General features: G+C 41.9%; 1 protein-coding gene across 1 annotated transcript; it reads left to right on the top strand.

The window, feature by feature from the left end:
• Positions 1 to 377: 377 nt before the first annotated feature.
• On the top strand, positions 378 to 15,881 carry LOC145946864 (uncharacterized). The gene is made up of 3 exons (XM_083056615.1): positions 378 to 1,483; positions 1,557 to 1,773; positions 15,843 to 15,881. Exons 1-3 carry the CDS (start codon positions 378 to 380, stop codon positions 15,879 to 15,881), a joined length of 1,362 nt encoding a protein of 453 aa, XP_082912741.1.
• The last annotated feature ends 689 nt before the right edge of the window (positions 15,882 to 16,570 follow it).

The following is a 16,570-nucleotide window of genomic DNA, read 5'->3' as shown; positions in this document are numbered from 1 at the left end:
TTGTTAAGGAAGAATGCAACGTATCGGCGCCAACGTTCGGCTGCTTTGTACCCTCGCAGAAAATCTCCCATAAAAACGAGAGCGAAACATTTTTTCTTAATATTTTTTAAGGAAGAATGCAACGTATCGGCGCCAACGTTCGGCAGCTTATGTCCTTACTCCTCTATCCATAAAACCGATATCTCGGGAAACTATGTTTTGAGATACGCCAAATGTTAGAAAAGGAGATAGAATTAGGTGAAATATATATAAGGAGGATGAGAGCGCGTCAAACCATAGTACGATTTGAAAGCGCATAGATGCAGCGGTGAAAAAAGTTTAGTGGTTACTTTCTTGTATTAGAAGTGTTAGTGGTATAATAGTGAATAAAAGAAATAATGGAAAACATCGAGCAGAACGAACGCGACCTGTTGGAGCGGTCCCGCCAAGTCACCACTTTGGGGGAATATTTTGAATGGGCGCTGCGCTGCGAGGACTTTATCAAAGTGCTCGAAGAACGCAGTCGTGTCAAGCGTCCGCGACTCTCGATTGGATATAGACAATCTTTGGTTGCTAGAATCGCGCGACTCGAGGGTGCAAAGACTCGATTGCAGAGACAGTTTATAACCAGTGGTGGTAATTACAGTGGCGATAATAACGCGGAAAGACTCGTTTGGCGAGAGATTGATACGGCGTTCGAGAGCCGCATCTTAACCGGTGCGGTAATAAACAATAATTACATCGAACCTCGTCAATTTCTCGAAGATGCCAAAGACATTGTGATCGAACACGTGCAGAAAGTGATGCAAAAACACATTAATGTAAAAGTGAACACCGTGTTTAATGGCGAGTTTGTGTCCGGTAATAAACGCGCCAACAAAAGTGTCAATACAAAAAACTATGAACTCTTTCGCACGTCCGATTTACACGAGTGGTACGAGCGCCGCGTTATCGAGCCCACGCTAGCATCGCTAGAAGAATTTCAAGAACGCGATAGTGGTTGGGCGTTATCACAAATAATTAACTTGACTATAAATATAAACAAGTATAATTCAATGCGCGCGGGATGCCATATTAAATTACCGCGAGAAATTATGACGAAGAGAGCGGTAATTAATGTGCAATCCAGAGAAAATGCGTGTTTCGCGTGGTCAGTGGTGGCCGCTCTGTACCCCGCTGAAAGACATATGGAACGGGAATCTTCATATCCGCACTATACGACAGTGCTAAATTTACAAAACATTGAGTTTCCGATGACGTTGAACCAAATAAAAAAGTTTGAACATATAAACGATATCTCAATCAATGTCTACTGCATCGAGAGGAAAAAGGAACTATCAATTGTTCCGATACGACTCGCCGATCGGAAAAGAGAAAAATATGTGAATTTGCTGTATGTGGAGGAGGACGACAACGTTGGGCATTTCGCGTATATCAAAAATCTATCCCGGCTTGTAAGCACGCAACTGAGCAAACACAATGGTCAAAAATATATCTGCGATCGGTACGTATATTTATTGCAATAAAATTATATATTAAAATAAACATAAATAAAATTTTAATTTTTTCTTTCACAGATGCATGCACTATTTCGGATCGGAGGACAAGTTGCAATCACACATGGTAGACTGCGGAGAGATGAACGACTGCGCCATCAGATTACCAAGCGATAAGGATAAGTGGCTCAGCTTCAACAACTACAACAGAAAGGAGCGGCTTCCGTTTGTAGTGTACGCCGACTTGGAATGTGTTTTGGCAAAGACTGAAAAAGCGACAAATTATCAACATCACAAGGTATTCAGCATCGCTTATTATATACATTGTTCGTACGACAACTCGTTATCCGCGTATAATTCTCGCCGTAGTGTCGATTGCGTTTCATGGTTCGCCGAAGAACTTAAAAATTTAGCGTTACGTATAAAGACTATTTTAACGACAAATGTTCCCATGATAAATTTAACATCGGACGAGTGGAAAAAATTTCACAGCGCAACGCATTGTCATATATGTGAAAAACCATTTGTACAAGACGATACACGCGTACGCGATCATTGCCATCTGACTGGACGATACAGAGGTCCCGCGCACTCAAATTGCAATCTAAATTATAAAGAATCTTTTTGTATTCCAATAGTTTTTCACAATTTATCTGGTTATGACGCACATTTCATTATCGAAGATATAGCTACAGCGTTCGAAGGGAGCATTGAATTACTTCCGATAAAGAAAAATATATTTCATTTACAAAAACGGTCAATAGTACCAACGACAAAGATTGGAAAGCTTGCATAAAATTACGTTTTATCGATTCATATAAATTTCTGGCAACAAGTCTTGATAAATTAGCATCTTTTTTGAATAAAGAAAAACTCAAAATTTTACATTCTGAATTTAAAAATTTACAGACAGAAAATTTTAATCTATTAACACGAAAGGGTGTCTTTCCATACGAATATATAGACTGTGTCGACAAGTTGCAAAATACATGTTTACCGCCGCGCGAATCATTTTACAGTTCTTTAACCGGTGGCACTGTATCCGAGAGCGATTACGTGCACGCCGAGAACGTCTGGAACCGACTCTCCCTTCGAACGCTAGGCGAATATAGTGATCTATATTTAAAAATTTGTCATGTTATTAGCAGATATTTTTGAAAACTTTCGCGACACTTGCATCGCGAGTTATGGACTCGACCCTGCGTATTACTACACTCTTCCCGGGTATACATGGGATGCCATGTTAAAACACACAAATATAACATTCGAATTGCTTACCGATATCGATATGGTCATGTTTATCGAACGGAGTATACGCGGTGGTTTAAGTCAATGTTCCAATAGATACGCCCATGCTAATAACAAGTACATGCAATCTTATGATCCGTCGAAACCATCATCATTTTTAATGTATTTAGATGTAAATAATTTGTATGGATGGGCAATGTGTCAACCGTTGCCTTACGCCGATTTTCGATGGGTCGACGACATATCTAATTTTGACATATCTTCTATCACGCTCGATTCACCTATAGGCTATATCCTCGAAGTAGATTTAGAATATCCGCAACATCTTCACAACATGCACACTGACCTACCGTTTTGCCCGACACGCGACAAGCCGCCCGGCAAGCGGGAAGATAAGCTGCTCGCGACATTATACGATAAAAAGCGTTACGTGATACACTACCGCAACCTGCAGCAATGTACGCATCACGGCCTTCAAGTTACAAAAATACATCGCGTATTACAATTCACTCAATCCGCATGGCTTCGCGATTACATTGAACTTAACACACAATTTAGAACTCAAGCGAAAAATAATTTTGAAAAAAATTTATATAAATTGATGAATAATGCGGTATTTGGCAAAACGATGGAAAATGTGCGTAATCGTGTCGATGTAAAACTCATCACACATTGGGATGGACGATACGGAGCAGAGGCAATAATAGCGAAACCAAATTTTCACAGTAGAAGCGTCTTTTCGGAAAATTTAATTGCTGTGGAATTACGCAAACTCGAGGTAAAATTTTATAAACCAATCTATGTCGGCATGTGCATACTCGACATCTCTAAAACATGTTTGTACGAATTTCACTACGAGTACATGTCACCGCTCTATCGTGACAGATGCCGGGTAATGTACACCGACACAGATAGTTTAATATACCATATTAAATGCGAAGACGTGTATGAAAATATGAAACGCGATATCGCTAGATTCGATTCGAGCGATTACACTGCGGACAATGCGTACGGTATACCGCTTGTGAATAAAAAGATACCGGGTCTAATGAAGGATGAAAATAATGGTGTGATAATGACCGAATTCGTCGGGCTTAGAGCAAAAATGTACGCGGTGAGGGTGGACGGCAAAAAGGACATTAAAAAAGCAAAAGGTGTCAAAAGTAACGTTGTCGCGAGAACGATAACATTCGACGATTATACGCGGTGCCTGAATGACGAGATTGAAATGACACGTCAGCAGACATGTATTAGATTGAAATTGCATGAAGTGTATATCATCTGCGAGACAAAAATTGCTCTAAATCCGTACGACGATAAGCGGTATATCATATCTGATTCGACCGACACATTACCATAAGGACATTACCAGATACACTTATAAAATATAATGTAATATAATGTAACATATGTGTATGTATTTCGTATATTGTAACGGAAAGGATGTATTAATAAAGATTTTGTATTTCATGTATATTTTAATATTTCAAATAATTTTTATATGTTGTACACATTATATATTTCTAATATTGAGGAATTAATAAACAGTTTGTATGAATTAAATTGTATTATCCTTATGTATCCAAGAGTTATGCGAATTGTCAAATCCCAGCCATTTTACGTAAACCTAGTCACCCCTCCTGCGCAGTACTTTCTCCACGAGATATAACGTCTGGATAATTCGCGCTATGCAACTCGTGCTCGTAAAACGCTCCAGCGACAGATGTTTTGCGATAGTCCTCGAGTAGATAGGTTACGGAATTAGTACGCTGCATTTTAACAATTTTAAACACTTCGGTTGTCCAATTTGGTGTGTAACCCTTCTCGAAAAGTTTCTTGTACTTGCTAACGCGTATCGGGTCACCTACTTTGAACTTTGCCGGAGCGGCAATCTTTATGTTACTATATACTGTTTTTAAAAGTTTTTCAGCGATCGTGGGGGTGACGTCCACGGGTCGCATGTCGATCGTTCGATGCTTGCGCGCGTTGTAATCCGATACGAGTTCCGCCAACGCGTCGATCCACTTGTAAGTTCCGTTCAGCGTAAACATCTTCCACATGTCGTTCTTCAGCGTGCGATTGAATCGCTCGACGACCGATGCCTTCAATACCGAATATGTAGAATAGTGATTGATGTTATGTTTCCGTATAAGCCGTTGCACGTCGGCGTTGTAAAATTCCTTCCCCATATCGGTTTGCATGTTTCTCGGGCATCTCTTGCTATCTCGAATTATCTCGGCGATAGCGTCAGCCGTCTCGCTTCCACCTTTACTCTTGAGTGGTATGGCCCACGCGTACTTGCTCAACACATCGATGACGATGAGTATGTAGTGATAACCTTTGTTGAAACGAGAGTACGGACGCATCTCGACGATGTCAGCTTGCCACAGGTCATCGTATCCCCGCACTATGACGTGTCTTGGGGGAAAATTTTTCCTTGCCGGCGCGTGCAGTTCGTTCACCAACTGCCGTTTCTCCAAACTATGTTGTTTCTTCGCTTCGTCGGTTTTTCTCGATCGCCATTTGTCGCTCGTTTTATGATTCATTTTCGTTTGTCGTTCTTAAATAGCCGTTCGTGAGCCGTTCTTGACCCGTTCGTAGCCGTTCTTGACCCGTTCTTGAGCCGTTCGTAACCGTTCCTGACCCGTTCGCAGCCGTTCCTGACCCGTTCTTGAGCCGTTCTTGAACCGTTCTTGAACCGTTCGTAGCCGTTCCTGACCCGTTCTTGAGCCGTTATTGAACCGTTCTTGAGCCGTTCGTAGTCGTTCTTAAGCCGTTCTTGAACCGTTATTGAGCCGTTCGTAGTCGTTCTTGACCCGTTCGCAGCCGTTCCTGATCCGTTCTTGAGCCGTTCGTAGTCGTTCTTGAGCCGTTCTTGCGTTGTTTACTTCCGTTCTTGACCCATTCGAAAATCGTTCTTGATTCGTTCGCTGCCTTGTTCACAGTCGTTTCTAACCCGTTCGTAGCCTTTCATGACCCGTTCGCAGCCGTTACTGACCCGTTCGCAGCCCTGCTTGAGTTGTTTGTAGTCTTGCATGTAGCCTTTAAAGACTTGTTCGTAGCCTCGTTCGCAGCCCTGCTTGAGTTGTTGGTAGCCTCGTCCGCTGTTGCTAGGCCGTTCACTACCACTACCACTCATTGTAGTTAGATAGTAGTTCGATAATCCTTCGTAGCTGTTCGATAATTGTTCGTAGCCGTTCGATAACCTTCGTAGATGTTCGATAACCGTTTGATAGCCGCTCCTAACCCGTTCACTGCTGCTCATTCAGGTTGATAGCCGTTTCTGAGTTAGCGTTAGCCGCGCGTTGAAGTTCGTTTATCACAATCTGTATTGCCCGCACATCCTTCTCGAACGAAGTCAGCTTCTCATCTGATTCTTTCTGTTGATTAATCAATCTTCTAACGCAGGATTTCACATACAGTTTGTTGACAGCATCAGTGTCAGCTTCAGGTTGCGCTACACGACGAATCTTGCGCGATCTTGCATCGTAGTCTGTAGCGAGAAGACACAGAGCGTTTCCGCGCACGTAACTTCTCACCAGTCTATCCCAATGATCGCTTGTGCCGGTTGCATCATTTCTTGGCTCGAATAATCCAAATTTGTTGATAGGCATTTTTTTCCGATACGAGTGACGCTGATCGACTGATTAGATTTGTCGAGACACCATTCAATTTATAATAATGCCTGCTTCGCGAAGTTCCTCGATAATCGACAGGATCTCATTGTCGTGAGCGTTGTGGCTAGCTCGGAGCGAAGCGTCCAGCAATCGTACCCGATCCACTAGCTCGTTGGGGTTATCCCAGTGTATGTAATCGATCTTATTGTCGGTTAGTGCCATCGCGTGAGGTATGAATACTCCCTTTCCAGATATTTTCTTTTTAATCGATATCAATGGTGCGATTATATGTTTGTACTTGTATCCCCTGTTGCTTCGTAATTGGCCTTGTGTGTCATAATTGCGTTTATGCGCGTTCGTCGCCAATAATATGCTCTTGTATTTATGCATATCATCCTCCGTGTAAATGTCACCATCGGGAATTCTCTTGAAGATCAACTCGTATAATCCTGGTGTACCAATATACCTCACTTTGTCTATAATTATAGAGTCATATTTGTCAATGTCGAATCGTTTGTTACCGAGACGCATTTCATCCTTGTCGAAATAGACACCGTACACGTGATCGATTTTCCTTTCTTTGTCGCCACCGAGGAGAGTGCTGATGTACTCTTGTCCCAGTGGTCCCAAGTGCTTTCGCAACATTTCTTGACCTTCCAGCGTTTGTAATGTGTTTCGAACAAACGATGTTTCGAGCGTGCTGCCCGAGGTTTCGAAAACATTTTCGTTTGCGAGTGTTTCGGGTATCATAGGTTGTACGATTCTCGTTGTCGCGAACGGTGTAGAGGTTATCATCGGTTCATCCAGTAAAGCATCTGATGTACGCGGTGTTGATGAGCGATTCGGGTTTGACCGTTTCCTCTTTTTCGGTGTCGCATCATCCTTCTCCTCTTCCTCCTCCACCTCCTCCTTGTACCGCTTGATAGGTAAGATTTTAATCTTTGCGGTACTTTCCGGCTCGTTTTTCACCGCGATCGAGTTGTCGACAATCTTTTGTAGCGGCTCAATAATAGGTCTAAAATGGGTCTTGACCGCGATATCGTCATCGATCTTACCGGTCTTCAAAGCGCGATGTTTCTTGCGGATTGATTCACTCGTTTTCGCAATCTCCTTCGCTATCTTTTCACGCTCGCGAATATTATCGCTCTCAGCCATGTTGACAGAGTGTCGAACGCTCGTGTTTCACCTCTCTCGACAGAACATCGGCAACGACTAATTGTTTTGCGGTATCGCGAACACGTTAAATCCGTTTCTGTATCGGCCGTTCGTAAGCGAGCTATCCTTATCTATCACTAGAAATCCATACTTTTGCTGCCAACAAGTACGACATAATTCACTGAAATCCTCATATGACATGTCGGTATTCACGTGATCGTTGTACACATGTTTCAAGTTGGTACCGTCCTGTTTAAACAAGATTAGCAGGTTTGCGTTGTCGCGTATAAGATGTTTCGGTATTCTTGCGTATGTCTGACAGAGATAGAAGCAGTCGACGTTCGAGTGGCGTCCCATTGAAAAGTACTCTCTTATCAGATTTTGTTTGTCGCACGCCACGTCATCGAAAACGAAAATCGAGTTTGGACATGCTTCGCTCGGTGGAATGACGTCACTGTTATTGGAGAATGTAAAATAGCCGATTTCATCGATCGACGTCATCAAATTCTCCAGATACCGATATTTTGGCTGTTGTAGCGACTTTGAGTATACGTACACGTTTTCAAAGCGGACGCCGTGCGGGCTTTCTATCAAACTAATCAACACGTTAGTTTTACCGCAATTCGAGGGGCCGCAAACGATCGCGCGTATAGTAGTCGGCAGTATCGTACTGTGTCTACGCATCTCCGCGTTGTCCCCCATCGATCGTAATCTGGCGTCGTAATTCGTCACGCGTATCGCGAAAGGTTGTCGCACGAAATTCATGTTCACACTCCTGACTGGATCGAACGTCTGCCTATTTATAGCTGCGCGGAACCGCGAATTGCTCAGTAACGAAAAAATGTTTGTCTTGCTATCAAGTCCTTACGATATTTGTAATTTGAGCGCCGAACAGCTACAATTTGTGTCGAAAACAGTTTTATTGCGAATGTGCGGCAATTACGTCCACTGCGTGTGGGACAAGTTTCCAGAACATATAAAGGCGGATTTGGAGGTTCAAACTTATCGCCGCTGTTTCGAACATTACAATCGACCGTGGCAGCGAACGCACATTGACGGTCCAGCGCCGATGATAAAAGATTGCAGCGAATGTCAACGAAAATAGGTAGAGGCCTATTAAATCAGGCGATAAACGCACTTTCGATCGAATTCCATATCCCCGGCTATCAGTTTTGCGGTCCGGGCACGCGACTACAAAAGCGATTAGCCAGAGGCGATCGAGGTATCAACCCATTGGACGCGGCGTGCCGTGAACACGATATAGCGTACTCTCGAAGCAACGATCTCATCGAGAGACACGCGGCAGATAGGATACTCGCCAAAGAAGCGCAAACTCGCATCGTTGCGAGAGATTCGACTCTCGGTGAGAGAGCCGCCGCCACAGCTGTCTGGGCAGCGATGAAAGCCAAGACGAAGTTCGGTATGGTCCTGAAGACGACAAAGACGAAGACGAAGAAAAAGATGGCGAAGAAGCGAATACTTCCGGTAGCGAAACGTGGGGGTGTATTACCGATTCTACCAATGTTGGGCGCGCTCGGATCTCTGGTCGGTGGAGCGGCTGGTGTAGCAAAGATGGTGAACGACGGAAAAGCTGCACAACGTCAGTTGCAAGAGATGCTACGTTACAATCGCGCCATGGAAGGTCACGGATTGTATCTCGCTCCATACAAACACGGACGAGGAGTTTCAACGAGAAAAAAGGGGTGGAAAAAAACGTCAAAGAGACGCTAAAAATGCCGCAGGGCGTAACTACCAACATACAATTGCTACAACTGGCAAAACGTATGCACATTCCGTATTTTAGAGGTGTTTTCATGCGTGATTCATTACCGATAGGTGGTATATATCGAAACGAGAGCGGCATCGTAAATTTGGATAACGCTAAAGGATCGGGTACTCATTGGGTAGCGTATGCAAAGAGGGAGGATCGCGCTATATATTTTGACAGTTTCGGCAACCTTCGACCGCCGAATGAATTGGTGCGATATTTAAATGTGACAAAGATACAATACAATTACACACCTGTTCAAACTTACAATCAAAGCATCTGTGGACAATTGTGCTTACAGTTTCTCCGAGCGGTCGATGCACGTGAATTTAAAGATTGACATTGCGCTATTTAACACAGTATTCGTTTAACAGTTTTGTCAACATGTCTATGACATTCACACTGACCGGGAAGAGTAGTGTTCTCGCGGTAAATTACTTTCCCGCCGTAGATTTGAGCGACGATGAATACGAGCTAGGTCTAGCGGATTTTGAGACTTATCATACGATATCGAACGTGAATCCCTCGAATAATAAGTTTTACTTTGGCAAAGATGACGCGGAAATTACGATTCCCGAGGGATCGTACGAGCTGCAAGCGATACATGAGTTTTTGAAACATGCAATTTCACGAAAACGTCCGCGACACGCTGTTCGTGACGATGATAAAAAACACGCTGACATCACGCATATTCGGACGAATGAGGACGGTGACTTTGAAGATGGAGAATATCCGATAGTGCTCCGCGCTGATTATAATACGATGAGGAGCGAGATCAAATGCGCCTACAGAATGAATTTTAGCATACCTAACAACATTGGATCGCTGCTAGGATTCTCGAACCGTATACTGCAGCCGCGAAAATGGTACAAGTCGGACATGCCGATTAATATTATCAACGTGAACATTATCCGCGTAGAATGTAATGTGACCGCGGGCTCGTACAGCAACGGCAAACTCGTTCATACGATACATGAATTTTCACCGAGGGTACCACCAGGATATAAGATATCGGAAACACCGGCGCACATCATTTACCTGCCGATCATCGTGCGGAGCATTACGGATTTAACGTTACGCGTTGTCGACCAGGACAGACGATTGCTCGATTTTCGAGGAGAAGTGATCACCATTAGATTGCACGTACGACGACGACAGCGATAACGTACGTGCGTGGCGTATGAGATGCTCGTGTTGAACGGATCGAAAGACACGAGAGATAACACAATCTTTACGGAGCCAGCGACAAGAACAACAACGTCGACTTTCACTAATATCCAATCATCCGGTTGCACTAAGAAAAAGAAACTGAACGCATCAAACGTTGCGTTTTTACAATCTTTGGGATTCGCGGTGCGAAACATCTGAACAATGACCGACATCCTCAACATTGGAGACGAGCCAATCTTCGACGATCGCATCGTCAAGATCGAGACTCACACGTACAACCCGTTCGCTAACACAACATTCGGACACAGTGATGAGATAAGAATACTCATACAACAACAAGATCTGTATACGTTGCCGTATGAAAGTTTCCTATACATCGAGGGAGAACTAAAGATAAATAAACCAGCCGAAGGATCTGCTGTGATACTGGGAAATAATTGTGTCGCATTCATGTTCGATGAGATTCGATACGAACTCGATGGCGTGGAGATTGATCGCAACAGAAACGTGGGAATAACAAGTTTGCTCAAAAACTATGTAACGATATCATCCGATAGAAGCGTGATTAAGAGAAACGCCGGCTGGACTGATCCGACTACTGCAAATGGAAACTTCAATTTTTGCGTACCGCTCTACATGTTATTGGGATTTTGCGAGGATTACAGACGAGTGGTGATTAATGCTCGTCATGAGTTAATCTTAATACGATCGCGCAACGACAACAATTGTCTGGTTGGAGATTCGACGTTGGAGCCTGTGATCAACATATTCAAGATACAATGGCGAATGCCACATGTGTTATTGAGCGAGATTAAGAAGCTGTCGATGCTGCGCGCTCTGGAAAGCGGACATTACCTCAGCATGGGTTTTCGCTCGTGGGATCTGTATGAGTATCCGCTATTGCAGCGTACAACCAAGCATTCATGGGCCATTAAGACAGCGACTCAGCTGGAGAAGCCACGATATGTCGGAAAAACATCATGTCTGAGGATATGAGTCGATTCGACGATTGCAAGATGACCAATGTGAAACTCTATCTGAACTCGGAATGTTATCCGTACGACGATATGAATCTGGATTTCGATAAAAACAGATGGTACGATACGTATGCGCGTTTCTGCAAGAACTATTATGGATACGAGTATCTCGAGCCGAGTCTCACCGTCTCAATGTTTCTACTTAACGGTCCGTTCGTGATCATCGATTGTTCTCGACAAAACGAATCGGTCAAGAGCGCAACCGTGGATGTGAGATTGGAATTCGAGTGTAAGGAGAATGTGCCGATGAATACCACTGCGTACTGTCTCATCATACACGATCGCGTGATCCAGTACAACCCGTTGACCAACGTTGTGCGCAAAATCACCTAAACGCACCAACAATTTAGAGAGAGGGGGAAGCATAGCAGAATATAAATCAAAGTGTTATGAGATGGTTGTCATTCTTCTTTTTTAACTGATACATCGAAGAGAGAGAGAGATCTCGTCATGTCCGTACCATCGTTTATGGATCTACAGGGATTTATCCTCAATAAACAATTCATTGTAAAGGAAGCGGCAATCCTGAGAAGAGGATTTATTTTGTCACATTATTTTTTCGCATGTCCTGTACCATGGGGTGTGCTCATAAAATCGGAGAGACACCAAGCCTCATGGTTGACTCGAAATCATCATGGATTGCAATGGGAAGATGGAAACGTTCCATACAGCATGGCTCAGCGTTTGATTACATCAGCTATCGTTGGTGGACCACATGAAGAAGAAGAAGAATCCATTCTCGTATATGTAAAAGGACTTGAGAAGCGAGAATGGTTGGCCGATATATTGGATGATGCGGGAAACGGTTTCATTATTGAGACCTTGGATGCTGATTACGACGATATCGAGTCTCTAAATAATCTAGATGTTAAAAACACTATGCGATGTGGAAAACATGTTAAGAATTGCGCATTACAAAATGTATTCAAAATATTTAACTGGTGGTCGCAACGCCAGAAAGAATTGCAAGATTTGGAAAAATAAAATATTTAAACATTAATGTGTTTTATCTCTTATTCCCCTTCCCCAATCCTTTCCTCACGAATCGTTTCTAAGAATTCTTTTTTATCCGAGCGCCGTTTCCCCTTCTCCTAAATTTCATAGCGCCAATAGTATTCTTGAATCTCCCACCATATTTACCCCACTACTTTTTAAAATAAGCGTCATGTATATTCTTAATTTTATACGATCAGTGTAGCATTAACCGTTCATACTGGTGGTTCACTTTTAAAATCTGGAAATATGTACTACGCTGAAAGAAGCAGTGGCTCCGGCAGACGTGTTAATAATTACGTACCGAGTCGTGATGACACTCCATCGTTTGAGAACAAATGCGACAAGTAAGTTTAACTTTTTCTATTTTTCTATTTTTATGTCTTTATATATTTTTTACAAATTGTATTATTTTTAAACTAATTTCATTTTTACAGCATTTCGTTGGAGCCTTGTGCAGTTTAGTATACTAGGTAGACGATATGCATTGACAGCTACGGAATTTAAATTCCTTGAAATTGGTATCAAAGTGAATCCACCGAGTTACGTGGAAATCGTCATAGGAGATCATCGAGGAAAGGAACTGATACTATCTCTCGAAGCGTGGAAGGGACTCTACGAGCAACGTCACAATATTCAGAATCTGCTTCGAAACGATTTTAAAGATGCTTACAGTTTTATAAGCGTTGGACCGTTAACAGTGCGAGTTCGTACGATTAACGACGCCAAGTTAATAAGTCTTGAATCTTCAAATGTATGCATGATGATGATCGAATCGACGTTACACCGTATGTTCGATCTCGATCCATGCATCGATGTAACTTTTGACTGATTGGTTAAAATTACCAATACAGTCGATATCAAGTTTACGCAATTTTCAAATATCGCGTCCAATGTAACGAATCCTAAAGAAGTATCAAATGTAATACGCGCGAGCGACGCCTTCAACAAGCATCAGCTCATCGATTGCGAGCTGGCAGCTTTAGTTTTTTGTCCATAATATGTAAGAAAAAAAATATTTAAAAGAAGAAGAATAAAGAGTTTTTTTAAGTTTAAATTATGATGTAATTTCTTTGTACGGATTTCCAATCCGCACTCTCTCCCACCCGTAAACAGTTCCCTAGCTCTTATACGTATAGCTCCCAATAGTTGCTTGGACCTTGCGGGGGTTGACGTCATGCGGGGAAAGGGGGAACGCGATACTAAGAACCGCCAGAGATAGCGCGAGAGGTGCACGCGAGAAAGGAATAGCGCGAGAGCGCTTAGAAGAAAGAGTGTGAGGCGTTTATGAGAGAACGCGAGGCACATGTGAGAAAGAGATAGCGCGAGAGACGCATACGAGAGAGAGAGATGTTTGCAAAGGGGAGCGCGAGATAACGCGAGGTTTGGGACTGCGAGAGAGGTAGCGCTTAGGAGAGCGTGAGGTGTTCGTAAGAGAGAATTTTTTTTCTATTAATAATAATTTTTATTCATAAAATGTGTGTGTGTTTGTGTGATTAAAAATATATAAAAGCATGTAAAATTTAAAAATAGATATAATATAAAAGAATATAAAAGAATACAATAAAATGTAAATATAAATTAATATAAAAGAAAATTAAGAATATTTTTATCGGCTCTCAATATCAAAGATATAAGTATGAAATTGAATGGATAAAAGAAAATATAAAATAAAAATGAAAATATATGAATAAAAATTAATATAAAATATAAAATTTAAAAAAAAATGCTAGCGGCAACGGCAGCTGTGAGGTGGTCGGGCGATGGAGGTTGTTACAGTGACTGCAGCGATGACTGGTGAGGTAGTAGAGTGGAGGCTGCGTCTTATACTGAAAATAGAAACAGTGAATTTAACTTTTGTTTTTTCAAATTTTTAATTTATTATAAATATAAAACGGATACTTACAATGATTACAAAGTGGACACATGTTCCGCATGAATATCAGATGCAGCGGAGCGTGACAATCGCTGCACCACTCTTCTATAATCACTTCATAAGAAGTGTTACAATGCACGCGTATGGCACAAATGTTTACAAATAGTTCGACATTTCGTACTACACAAGCAGTGCATAATTTAATATAATCTTCAGGTATATAATATGAATATATAGCGCACACCCTCGTTACAACATTTATGTTGCTGATTACAGGCACTCCCAATAATTGTTCAATTATATCCAAATCCCCGCCGTGCTCGCTATTATAATCGGAGTCTGTTGATTCACTCACTATGTCATTTTCTTCTCTATCACTATCTTCCGCAATATCTATAATATCTACATCAACATCACTATCTTCCGCAATATCTATAATATCTACATCAACATCACTATCTTCCGCAATATCTATAATTTCTATGTCATTATCACTATCCTCAGTCATAATAATATCTTCATCCATTTCTTTTACTCTGATCTGTGCTATACGAATGCTAAAGACTGTTTGATGCGGAGACAGACTCTCTCCATAAGTTTCAACCCCCATTCCTCTCAAAATTATCGCAATTCTTCGTTAAAAAATATTAAGAAAAAATGTTTCGCTCTTGTTTTTATGGGAGAATTTCCGCGAGGATACAAAGCTGCCGAACGTTGGCACCGATACGTTGCATTCTTCCTTAACAAATATTAAGAAAAAAATGTTTCGCTCTCGTTTTTATGGGAGATTTTCCGCGAGAATACAAAGCTGCCGAACGTCAACGCTTTTGCACCTAATCACGTTTCAACATGTTCGTCGCAGCGTTGGCCCTAAAATCTTCATTTCTTTCCTAATGATAAAATGTCCATAAAATGAAAAACATAGTTTTATGGATTCTAGAACGCTCCGTTGACAAGTTCGAGCAGCCGGACATCGGCGCTTCCGTAATAAAATTATACTAATGAGGGTACAAAATTGTTGATCATCGGCGCTTGTTCTATACCTTTTTGGGAAAATGTCTACGATCCCTCATAAAAAAAAAAGTCGTAAAGATATCCATTTACAAATATTGCACTCAGAAAACTCCCCCTCCTTTGTCGAAACATTCCCTCCACCCGCGTGACGTCAGTCCCCGCGCCTACGAGATACCCCCACCCCGCGTGACGTCATACCCCTCGCCGCGGAGAACCCCCCGCGCCCCGCACCCCCCTCAGAGGACCCGGATTAGAACTCTCCTAGTATATCTACTTCGCTATAAGGTCGCTATCTCTCAGGGTGCGAGAAGCAACCCCAGGACGGCTCTCCCCTTCCTCCCCCTCGGTCGAGCTATTGCCCTTGTGACGGCGCTCAAAAGGCGTCACGTCACAATATATATATATATGTCTTCACCTATTGATTATATTTACTAATGTTTAATTAATTCTTAAATATTATTAACTGATTCTGTCTTTTGTTAATTACAGGTTGAGATGGATGTGCGTATCGTCCTGAGAGAGGCGTGACCTTGAGGATAGACAGAGGTTCACCCTTATTGAGGCGCTTCCCGAGAGATGGGTATAGAAAAGGAGCTAATATCGAGGATAGTTCGCCCTTTTCGGAGGCGCTCAGAAGGATAGGAGCTGTACGACGCCCTGTGAGAGGCGCGCGGTATATGGAAAAGAAAAGTATTAATAGAAGATCGAATTATTATCAGATAAGTATAAAATCTTAAGTAATAATTAAGATATATATATTATATATGTATCAGCCTGAGCTTGTGGTTAATTTCAGGTTAATGATATCATGCAAGACGGAGCGAGCTCGACTAATGGAGCGACAGTAGTGAGACGAGAGTTTCGGCGGACTTGAAGATATTCAAGCGTCGCGTCGAATATTAGCGTGACGATTTATCAATAGATTAGTTAATTTTATTCTTTACATGCAGTTGTTAGATTAGTTCACTTAGTTTATTAATAATTAAAGAATTTGCGTTCGGTGGTTTTAATTAGAATATTAGTCGTGAAAGGTTAATTATATTTCACTCGCGAATGATATAAGTTCACTTGTTAATACTTACGATGGTATCTGGTAATCTTAGAAGAGTCTTGAGGTCGAAAAATATATTTTACTCTGTTAATTTATTATAAAATATTTATTTTTTTTACAGGTATCACTTCTGACATAAGTATATGTATAAAGTATAATTTGTTGA

This window comes from Prenolepis imparis, unplaced genomic scaffold (genome assembly GCF_030444845.1).
Source record: "Prenolepis imparis isolate NDT839.2.m4 unplaced genomic scaffold, iyPreImpa1.0 SCAF_25, whole genome shotgun sequence".
In the NCBI taxonomy this organism is placed as follows: domain Eukaryota; kingdom Metazoa; phylum Arthropoda; class Insecta; order Hymenoptera; family Formicidae; genus Prenolepis; species Prenolepis imparis.
Note: the sequence above shows the minus strand (reverse complement) of the source record. Positions and strands in the feature narration are given on the sequence as shown.

Excerpts from the sequence above, each read along its gene's own strand:
- LOC145946864 (XM_083056615.1), top strand. The coding sequence starts at position 378 with ATGGAAAACATCGAGCAGAACGAACGCGACCTGTTGGAGCGGTCCCGC. Across the intron at positions 1,484-1,556 it reads CAAAAATATATCTGCGATCG|ATGCATGCACTATTTCGGAT; the intron begins GTACGTATATTT and ends TTTCTTTCACAG. Across the intron at positions 1,774-15,842 it reads CAAATTATCAACATCACAAG|GTTGAGATGGATGTGCGTAT; the intron begins GTATTCAGCATC and ends TGTTAATTACAG.